This window comes from Vanessa tameamea, chromosome Z (assembly GCF_037043105.1).
Source record: "Vanessa tameamea isolate UH-Manoa-2023 chromosome Z, ilVanTame1 primary haplotype, whole genome shotgun sequence".
In the NCBI taxonomy this organism is placed as follows: Eukaryota; Metazoa; Arthropoda; class Insecta; order Lepidoptera; family Nymphalidae; genus Vanessa; species Vanessa tameamea.
The window spans coordinates 175,643-186,769 of record NC_087341.1 but is presented as its reverse complement, the minus strand read 5'-3'; the positions used below and the strand labels follow the sequence as shown (position 1 = coordinate 186,769).

At 38.5% G+C, this 11,127-nt stretch overlaps 2 protein-coding genes across 2 annotated transcripts; both read right to left on the bottom strand.

Moving 5' to 3' along the window:
• Positions 1-794: 794 nt before the first annotated feature.
• LOC113403995 (cytosol aminopeptidase-like) lies at positions 795-2,586 on the bottom strand. The gene has a single exon (XM_026644715.2). The coding sequence runs from the start codon at positions 2,521-2,523 to the stop codon at positions 925-927; it is 1,599 nt and encodes a 532-aa protein (XP_026500500.2). The 5' UTR covers positions 2,524-2,586; the 3' UTR covers positions 795-924.
• A 130-nt stretch (positions 2,587-2,716) lies between these two features.
• Positions 2,717-7,726, bottom strand: LOC113403993 (titin homolog). The gene is made up of 3 exons (XM_026644713.2): positions 7,576-7,726; positions 5,531-6,976; positions 2,717-4,385 (listed from the first exon to the last, which is right to left on the bottom strand). Exons 1-3 carry the CDS (start codon positions 7,640-7,642, stop codon positions 2,821-2,823), a joined length of 3,078 nt encoding a protein of 1,025 aa, XP_026500498.2. The 5' UTR covers positions 7,643-7,726; the 3' UTR covers positions 2,717-2,820.
• Positions 7,727-11,127: the final 3,401 nt, after the last annotated feature.

The following is an 11,127-nucleotide window of genomic DNA, read 5'->3' as shown; positions in this document are numbered from 1 at the left end:
GTCAATACAAATACTTAAAGCTAGTTATTTAATCTCACTAACATTATTAATGCGGAAGTTTGGATGGATGTTTGTTATTCAATCACGCTAGAACCGCCAAAACGGTCGAACGGATCCCAATGAAATTTGGCACAGAGATTATTGTGGATTAGCACGTCGGTTACTTTTATTCCAGAAAAATGTACCCTTACACCTCAACCCGAAAGAATGATAATTATCTTTGGTGTAGACCGCCTCCTTTTAAACGTCAAGTTATTATTTTAGGCATGTGCTATTTTCAATGTGATTATTATTTTAAGTAATAGATCGCTTCTTAAAGTTTTATGTTACCTACATTTATCAAAAATATTATCGATTAAAATTGTATCGATATTAAATAGTACCCTATCAGTGGTTTACTGTAATGATAAAGTTGACTTGGCGTACAGAGCACACTTCCTATGTACGACCCGTGGTGGTCCAAGGGTTAGTTTGTAAAATTTTCGGATACTTAGTAAAGTTTTCTTAGTCTGTCCTTTCGAGAACTACAGTGTATCAATGTATAATACCCAATAATAGAGTCCATTGATCGGGTTTCTGGTTTTGGTGTGAGTCCGGAAACAACAAACAAACAAAAACACAAAATTATTATCTCGTTATAACAGAAGCATATTACAATATTACTAGAGGTAGAACCGGAAACAAGTACAATACAAATTATAGTTTTCATTAAATCAAAAGTTAATTATATTACGTTTCTAGTTATTTTGTACATAGCTATTGAGTTGGATTGTAGGTGAAAAGAAACCAAGCAATGTTAGCAATTTTTTTATATTTTAGCAAATACAAAAATTTATTCGTTTCGAAAATATGTTTTAGAGGAACTCCAATAAATTGAGAAACAAAATAAAATAATATTACAAACAATATTTAGGAGCAAGTCAATCACAACTTAGAATCGGCTAATAGTTGAAACATCATTTCTATCACTGTCCTCGTGGGCCGGCCGGTCATTCCTCGTTGGAGATAGGGAAAGTCGTGACCCCTTGTGTAAGCAACATTATATGTGTCGAAATGTACCCATTTACTGTCACAAACGAACTGTTTTAGAAAGGCGGCACAGTTTGCTGAATCGCCGAAGTCATCACGACTCGTGTTTGCTACGTCTGCAGTTTCGCAATCTTTTATACGTTCTTCGTAATACTTCCATAGGGGCATACGCCAGATTCTATCTCCTGTTTGACTGCTGGCCGTGGAAACGTAACAAAATAATTCTTCCGAATTCGTATAACAAGCACACGCTGCTCCTCCCAATGAGTATATTAGTTCTTTGGACATCGTCCCTATGTCAAGAATAGCCTTTGGCCAGTAGTTCCTGGCGTATACTAAGCTATCTGCGATCAAAAGACGTCCTTCACGTGATGGCACTCTTATATGAATCGATTTTCCATGAGCATTTGATATTACATCTCCAAACTTCGGACATCTGCCACTTGGCATTAACTCGCATAGGGGTAGGATGCCTCGAATATTGACAGGCAATTTAAGAATAGCCGCGGCGCGTGTAATTGCTAGTACACAAGCTGCACCTGCCATGTCACCTTTCATTAACATTAAATCTCGCATCGGTTTGAGGTCTAGACTGCCGCTATCAAAGGTAACGCCTTTACCGATAAGTACTATGGGTCTGGTGCACTCGTCTGCGCCGAAATAACTTATCTCAACGTAAAGAGGTGGCTGAATTGAAGATTTACCTATAGCAACGAAACCTCCCATTTCGTGACTTGCTGCCCATCCCTGCGTCTTGATTTCGACGTTGATGTTTAATTCACAAAGCAACTCAACTGCAATTTTTGCAAAAGATGTTGGGTTTAAATAATTTGGAGGCATTTCTTGGAGATATCGAGCTAAGTTTTGAGATGCAGCTTTCAGTGCACCAATTTTCCATCCGTAAAAATCACAGTCATCGAAAAGTTCAATTTCAGCATTTGGAACAATTTCTTTATTAGAAGGGCTTTTGTATTCCTGGAATTTCCATGTTGACAGAGTAGCACCTTCTGCAGCGGCTTCGGCATTACCAAATGATTCCACGTGAATAACAGAGGGCTTAAACTTTTGAAGGGCTCGTGCGCCTATTCCCGCTGCTATTCTTATGGCTTCTTTGCTTTCATCTAATTGCTCAATCGTATTAAATGATAGACATTCAGTTCCGAGACCAGCAACCGCTACATAACCATAAGTGCTATCCAAATCATAAAATATTCTATACTCCCCAAGCCGCGGTATGGGGGTCAATTTTAATTGATTCCAAAGTTTACCACCACATTGTTTGTCATATTTTTGACCACTTGCCGTTAAAATCGCCCCATCATCTTTAACGTTTTCATTAAAATATACACCTAGAACTAACCCCTTATCTCGAATGGCGCACAATTTCGGATCGTTCACTCGCTTTGGTGGTCCATATGAGACACAGTCTGACCTAGGTATTTTAAATTGCGATATGCACCTGATACATCTGATACTATTTCTGTAATGAAACATTTTTGAAGTAACTTTATTCAATGTTAAATATAAATATTGTCTAATTTACATTAAATTTACATTAAATTGAAAAAAAAACAGATTTTCGAAAAGTACTCTGTGGAACCGTCATTATTTCATCGCCTAATAGATTAAATGTAAAATAATTTATATCCTTTTTTATAATGAATTCATAAAACATATAAAAACTTCATCATTATAAAAACATAATTATTCAGCGAAGAAATTCACAAGAACTCACAAACACACATATTTCACAATACAATCAAATAATCACACTTTGTCTTTTGGAAATCGTCAAGAAGTCTTCTTTTTCATCCACTGAGGCAAGTACCGGTTAATCCATTCGGGAATATTCTGCAAGATAGATTCTTGTACTTGACGATAAATAATGAGTATTAATAATGGAATCGCTAATCGTTCATCTTTAAAGAAATAAACCCAGAACGCTACGAGTAATAAACAAACATCAACCGTGTAATCAATTGCTGACCTAACGTTAACTTTAGCTCTCTCTTCCATTTTTTTATAATCTATAGGTATCACGACAGTTGCTCGTTCAGTCGTTTTAAGCAGAACTCGCGTCTCATTCGATTGCGGTTTTTCAGTTGTAAGTGTACTAGAATTGAACTTTTCTGTATTGTCGGAAATCGTCCTTTGTTTTTCCAAAAGATCTTGTTTCGTTTGGTATGTTTTCTCGGGTGATTTGGGGTTTTGTATTTTTATTGAATTCACTTTATTTTTCTGTACTTTTTTAACGACCTTTTTCTTTTTTGGAACAATGTCATTTTTCTTAATGTCTTCTCTCGTTTGTTTTTCTGCGACTTGTTTCAGATCTTCTGTGTTAAGGTAGAGAGGCGTACTTGCCTTTTTATGACTACCATACTCTTTTACAATATTACCGTAATAATCGATAACCGTTTTACCTTCGTCGCTAAGCTTATCGTCAACTGCTTCTACTTTTAACTTTTCTTCCTTTACTTGTGCATTTGGTTGCGAAGGTTTATCAGTTTGTTTTTTGCTTAGCATTTTAGGAAAACTAAAAGGTTTTTGCTTTGTAATTTTACTAAACAAATTTATTTTGTCATCTTTCTTTTGTTTATTTTGCAAAGACTTATCTTCTTTTATAGTTTTTGATGCAATAGTTTTATTATCTATTGCGTCGGTTTCTCTTTTCTTCAATATTGGCTTCGGTATAAAATTGGGGTCTGGTAATAATAAAGGTTTCAAAGGTTCAGTTTCAGGTTCCTCTTCCTCTTCTATGGGTTCACTAACCGAAGACGAAGGTCGTGTAACTTTGTTCCTTGGGTTGTAGGTTTCCTCTTCTTCCATTAATTGACCTTCCCTTTCTAATTCTTCATTGAGACTATTATCTTCTTCGTCAGTATAGTCCCCATCCGTCGATACAGTACTAGCGGTATAATCTTCGTCGAACGACATATGTTGCCATTTGTCTGAATTGATAGAATCTTGGCGTGGCGCTGGATTGAACTTGATATCCTTGCTGTCAAGTGATTCAGATTTCGTTAAAACTTCGAGTGTAGTTAATTTATTGTTAGTCGTATCTGTTGCTGTCGCGCCGGCGTCGGTATCGGTTTGTTCAATACTGTTGCTGTACGGAATGTGATTTTGTTCGAGTGAGAGTGATTTTTCATCTAATTGTTTACTTTGTTGCTCCTTCAAAGCAACTGCTTTATAAAATCGAGCCATGGCGCGCTCGTGAAGTAATTCCGTTGAACTGACAGCGTTGCGAAGGGGTTTGAAAGGCATCACACATCGCGAACTTAGCTCTGGAGCCGACAATGATATCGGCGGAGGCGATAGCGAGTCTTCTAGATCTAATTGAAACGACTTCCTTTTTTCTGAAAATTAAATATTTTCGTTTTTAATCTTGTTTATTTTTATATATACATTTAATAAGATTAAATTAAAAATAGATATCGCCTCAGTACGTTGTATTAACTAGCTAGCCAATATATCGCTTGAAATGTCAATCGATAGAATTATAAACATTCACGTTCTCTAAATATATAATAACGTAATCATACACACATATAATACGTATGATTATGTTATAAGAATTTAAACACTCGTGTGCCTCAAGATTACAAAAATAATAGCTTGCCAATAATTGGCTCGTAACTTAACAATTCTTATACTCATACAACGCTCATTAAAATTTTATATACGTTTGAAATTCGCAAAAGCATCGAACTTGTAGATTGATATGAGTTCTGTTATATATGATAACATAACTCATATCAATACAAGTTCGGGTTTGTGTGTTTCGGGCGATGGTATTCTCACACTGACACGTGACTAATAATAGCTCAAAGAGCCGTTCAGCGCAGTAAAACTGGAATACGACGATTCGAAAAACTTTATTGAATACCCATTAACTACACAAATAGTTTGTTTTAATATAAGTAAGAATTATTCAACACGAGCGGAGTTTAAATAATCTTCACGATAAATGACAATTCGCAAATTTATCTCCATGGATATGTATGCATGTCGGTACATATTTTTAATTTGCAGGACAAAACATTTGACTGTTAAGATTACATTCAGTCTATTAGAACAATGTTGGATAATGAAACAATTGTGTACGTAAACAGATGTTACCATTGCAAACATATATATATGTTAAAAATAATAATTCTATTCTATTTGGGTTCACAGATCGACCACGTGTTAATTATGTCTTTACCATCCTATACCTCCATTGAATGCACATTGTTTTTGCGGTGTTGTAGATTTCAAATATACATTCGCATATACTTCCCAACGTGTATCGCAGTGTCAGTCAAATCGCAGTGGCACGAACAAGTTTATTCAATAATGAACACATAAAATACAATACCGATATGATTTTGTGGTCGAGTTCGCCGTTACTGCTCGCTTTCTAATAGAGAAGTTGTTTCTATAGTATATGTATTCGCATGCTTTTTTATTGAAAAATAAAACGTAAATGTCGATACGTCTGTAAAGATAACGTAAAACTTACCGGATTTTTCGTTTGATTTGGTGCTGTCTGGACACAGCACCAACATGAACTCGTTGCTCGTGGCTTCGTTAGGAACGGACACTCGTTTTTGTTTTCTAAGAGGCGCCGGTGAGGCGGTGGCCGCAGCTGGTACCTGCACCGAAGAGGCAGCGGCCCGTTTACGCCTCGGCGCCGGCGATACGGGCACCTCCTCGCCTCCCTCTCGCGTCATTGCTTCGTTTATAATACGCGACTCTACAGCTAGGAACTCCATATCCACAGAGCGACCGGGAATTTTCACTGGCACCGACTCTTTACTGGGTGCGCTCATTCCATATGGGTTTTCGGCCTTTACACGAAACCTATACTCACTGCCTTCAATTAGATCAAACAGTGTGACGTTTGTCTTACGGCTCGTAGTTGCCTTCAGCCAAACATTCCACCCACTGCGATAGTATTCGACTACATAGTTTCCGATACGACAGCCTCCGTCGTCTGCGGGCGGCTCCCATCCCAATGTCACCGACTTATCGACCTGTCTTGCTACTAATACATTCCTAGGGGCGTCAGGAGGGGCAGTCACGGTCACGAGGAAGGCAGCCGTATCCTCACCGATATTATTCTTCGCATGAACCTGATACTCGCCGCGATCGCTCCGACGTGCAGAAATTATTTTTAACATGGAAAACTTTGGTGTGTTAGTTATTGTTACACGATCGTCCACGATTAAGGGCTGCCCGTCGTGCCGCCATTCCACTACCGGGGTAGGCTTACCGACGATGGTTGTTTTGAGGAATACCGTTTCGTTAATCTCGTATAGTAGTCCATCTTCGTACTGACGAGGATAGCGTAGTTTCGGAGCAGCTTCCAGTGATAGCTTCGCTTTGCACACCGTGTGACCGGCGCGGTTCGTCGCTGTGCACTTGATTTCTCCCTCGTCGCTAGATAGAGTCTGATAAAAAACGAGTACGCTCGATGATTCATTTGTAGATATTGTCGTTCGTCTGCTGCTAAATATTTCATAATCGTCTTTGAACCATGCTATCGTGGGGGGAGGTGAGCCTGAGAAAGTCACTCGGAATTCCGTTTTATCATTTTCAAGTGCGGTGACGTTTTCTATATGTTGGTGGAATACGGGGGGATGCTGAACTGGGCTATCGGTATTAACCGTGAGAACATCGGAGAGTTCGCTGTATTCGGAGCGACCTACGGCGTTTATTGCTGCTACTCGGAACTGATAACGATGCGGAGGCTCGAGTCCTGTGAGCAGCAGCTCGGGGCGTAGTACGACGGGCGGGGCGGTGCGCACCCAGTCTATCGAACCAAGCCGGTTACATTCCACTTGATAACCACGCAGCGGTGCGCCACCGTCATGGGCGGGTGGCGCCCACTTTAATGTTATCGCATTGGGCTCATCATCCGATTGAAGTGGAATTATATCCGGCTTACCAGGCGCCGTCGGCCGTCCTGGAATTGAAAAACGAACTAATGTACCGATTGCATAAGTAGGCTTTGTACTGAGTAAAGGATTCTCGATCAAAATGAACTAACAGAGCGTTTTTGGATTGTATAATAAATATGAGTTCCCTTTAGATGACTTCTTGGTTGTTGTAAGTTTGGTGAGCGAACCTTATAATTCATAACGTACCTCGCACCTGATCTTAATCTTGCGAATACGTCTTATGAAACAATTCATACGAACTTTTCAATAAATATTCATTATTGAGCTACTCATTATTATTATTATATTATTGTAAATATTCGATATTTGTCACCAAACCGACAGATAAGTGAATAAAACTTTTTAGAAAATAATGCGCGTATGAAACCATGTCGGCTTAACATAATTTACAAAAATGGATGTTTAATTATCGTTCCACAAACCCAGGCCTTTCGATTTGTTTTGGTGTGCCACGCTAGAAAAGCAGCGAGCGGTCTCTTTATAAATAGACGTATAGGCTGGGTCTTGGGCCAACGACAATCGCGTGTGGGTACGCGAGTTCATTCGTGTCGAGGGGCAGGTGTGAATGTCCACTAGATATGTCGGAGCATAGTGTGATATTCACCTGCTGACTTCCAGTGGACGTTCTTCCTTGTCTTGTGCGCGGCGTGGGAGGAAGAATGGTTGCCCATGTCGGCGGCGACGCGCGCCGACACACTGAGCGGGCGCCCGCGCACTCCGCCCCCGCCCGCGCCTCATTCCGCCGCGACATCATCTCTGCGCTGGGAATAACTCACCGACTAATTCCCGAACTATTACGAACTCTGATTGATGGTTACCATTAGCAAGGGGCAGGGAATGATTAGACGTCACTCAATTACATCTAAGACATGCCGTACTCGCAAAGATAAAGTTCCTACGCCAATGTTTCAAATATATATAACTCCTGTTTAATCTATACGAACTGAAATGACATATAAGTATTGCATACTGCAGTATCGGTTCCCGCATATAACGTTCTGCTCATAAACGACTTATTTATAGAATATTGTGTTAACATCTACTGGCAACTTAAATAGTCTTTCGCGCCATCTCTCGGAATTACGGACACATAGCAAGTGTTGCCGTGAACATTACGTAGAAAGATATCGTTACAGACTTCGTTAGCGAGTTTTACAGATAAATATGTAGATGGCGGTAAGCGAAGTGCCGAACTGCCGACAAGTTATGAAATAGAATACGGTCTGCTTTTTTTTAACTTTTTTTTAAATATTAAATAGCATTCAAAAAACGAAACCATAATATGTAGATTTATGTTAACAAGTCAGGAGCATTCTTTTGTTTCAGCTTTTATAAGTGACCTAATAAACATTTCATAGCGTTGGCGGGACACAATCGAAACGAAGAACATGGTATTTTTTAATAAATTATAGAAACAGGTAGGTTTCTACTTGTCAACTAAAAATATTTATATTAATTTACAATAAAGAATATTAAAAAACACCGTACTCAAAAATGGAAGAAAACTTAAAAAGGAATTTAAATAAAGAATTAAAGTTTTTTCAGCCATATATGGCTTTTATTTTTATTACTATTATATACATGTTACTTATTTATTTTTGTTACAATTATGCATTTAAAATATATATATTTTTGTGGTGGTATTTACAGCACGCAAAAATACTAGTTAACATCGACTATTCGATCGATGAAATCATAATTCGAGGTCGCACAGCGCGCTGTAGAGCGAGCTACAAATATTACAAATTATCAAGTGATAAAGACAATATAAACATAAAAATAAATAAACCACAAAGCAATGAGTGAGATTAAATGACTAAAACAATCATCATTATAAAACTAATTTGAAATTCTTAACTCCGTCTATTTTTGACTAGAAAGATCTTATTATTATTAAATAAAAAAGGTTCAAGTATTATCCCAGCAGCTCACGCGTTTCAGGGGGTTGGCGTTAGATATAAAAGGCAGCCTGTCTTTCCTTGGGGTTTAGACTTGCTTCATACCGTACTTGATTAAATTCGGTTCAGAAGCAATGCCGGTTTGGCAGTAAAAGCGTAACACAGACAAAAAGACAGACAGACTGAGTGACTTTGGCAATTTTTAAATTGGCAGTTAGTTTAACTACACTGTCAATCGATTCAGTGGCGCATTTTTACCTAAGTTGGCCTTTTGCTAAGCTACCGGTAAGAATAACCGGCTTCTATGTGTACGGAGTCTAGTAGGCACTTTAAATGTAATCATAGCGAGCAGAGGTAGCGTTGCATTGCATATGCATGTTATGTGATATATTATAATGACTTTGTTCATGCACATAAACGAACTGCAAGAACTGCCGAATGTTTCTTTCAGTTGATAAACACAGAAGATTACAAAAAGTCGCACGGACTTCTATAACTGATGATATTTTTTGCAAGTGTACACGTGCCATTGCTGGACTACGGCTCCAGGCTTCTGCAGCCCCAATTTGGGTTGGTATATATTCTGTAGAATCACGCAGGTTTCCTCAGGATATTTATCTTCACTGCCTCGCACAAAATGAATTGAAAACATAAAGTAAGCACCCGACAAGTGGTCGGTGCTCGCACGAGTTAGTATCCCGTAATCTTCGGTTAACAATCACTGGGTCACCTTTGTACAAGTTGTACAAGAGTATAGACATACCAAAGGAATATTATACGTAGGTCAGGAAAAATAGACTACAAGTAGTAAAAGGAGTAGTACCAGTAAGTACCGGTCACGAACTAATGTTCCTATTTTCAGTTGTTACGGAGACGCAATGTCACGTCGACATACAGCGGCTGCTGTGCGTTATTAGATAATATTAACTTAGGAGGGGATCTTTTCTATGTGAATATTAAATAATTAAAAATGTCAAACGTTGATAAATATTAATAAAAAGCTTTGAACAAGACGAAGCACTATACGTAAACCATGGGTGCGGCTGGCAGACGGCTTGGACTAAAGGACGTTCCAAGGCGAGAAGGAAATTCGTGTTAAAATTTCAGCGCAACACCGGGGGGCCAAGGCCCCTCTTTTAACTACTTGGAGTTCAGTTATTCAGAATTACCATTGTCCGTAAATTGGCACTGTAAGAAATATTAACAAAACTATAGATAGCCAATGCGCCAACAAACTTAGGAGTCAAGATATCATGTCCCTTGTGCCTGGAGTTACACTGGCTCACATTTAAAACCGGAATACAACGATACTTAGTATTGCTGTTTGGCGGTGGAATATCTGATGAGTGGATATTAACCCACCCTGACGGGCTCGCACGAAATCCATCCTCCACGGGTACACGTGAAACCAAATATAACCAATAACCATGTACTAATGCTAGATATGTTATTTTTTAAGGTTTTTAAATGTATTAATTTATTTTTATATGGTTCTATAGTGAAATTATTTAAAACCTCTCTCTGAGCGCGGGATTAATATCTATAACTATAAGTTCGTGTTCTCAACTATCCCCTAAAAAATATCCTCAAAACTACATTTAACCGATAACGGTTTTGTCGATAGCGCGAAAAAGATCGAACCTCGGGATGACATGAATAGTTTATTCGGTAATTTTAGTATTCTGTAATCGTGAAATATTCAACTGAAAAGTCAAATTACTCAAAATATACGTTTTAAATAATATACAATTTGTATGCAGTATATAACTTTTATTTATTTCTTTTTTATTTTGTCGTCGTGGTTCTGTGACGGGAAGCTGTTCATGAATATTTCGTCATTACTGGCTTTTTCACTCTACGCAAATTTGTATTTTCCGGAAACGTGGTCAAGTGGTCGGTTTCCCTCTAGCTTATGACACTCGATAGTCTGTCTATTCCATAAATAAAAAAACAAATTAAAAAGTATAGAGATGCTGTTGTTACACACCACAGACAGACTTAACACACACATTGCCACTCGCTGGCGCCGTCAGACACGAGACTATTAGACAGAAAAGTTGGTACGTAGACCAGAGACCTCGCTCTCGAGACATTGACGAGGCGAGCATGTTCTGCACAACCCAGACACTGTCAACGCGCTGCCAATCTTCATATCTATCTATGTTACATTTCTTCGTGTTCTAACGGAACTGTAAAAAATGTTGTTGGCAGCAAGCTAGGATAAGTATGAAATAATAGATTGAATCCCTCCCCAGATA

Bases quoted from the DNA above. Each gene is read 5' to 3' on its own strand.
- LOC113403995 (XM_026644715.2), bottom strand. From the start codon at position 2,523: ATGTTTCATTACAGAAATAGTATCAGATGTATCAGGTGCATATCGCAA.
- LOC113403993 (XM_026644713.2), bottom strand. From the start codon at position 7,642: ATGGGCAACCATTCTTCCTCCCACGCCGCGCACAAGACAAGGAAGAAC. The intron at 6,977-7,575 runs GTGAATATCACA...TTTCAATTCCAG, and splicing joins CGTCCACTGGAAGTCAGCAG to GACGGCCGACGGCGCCTGGT. The intron at 4,386-5,530 runs GTAAGTTTTACG...TTTAATTTTCAG, and splicing joins CAAATCAAACGAAAAATCCG to AAAAAAGGAAGTCGTTTCAA.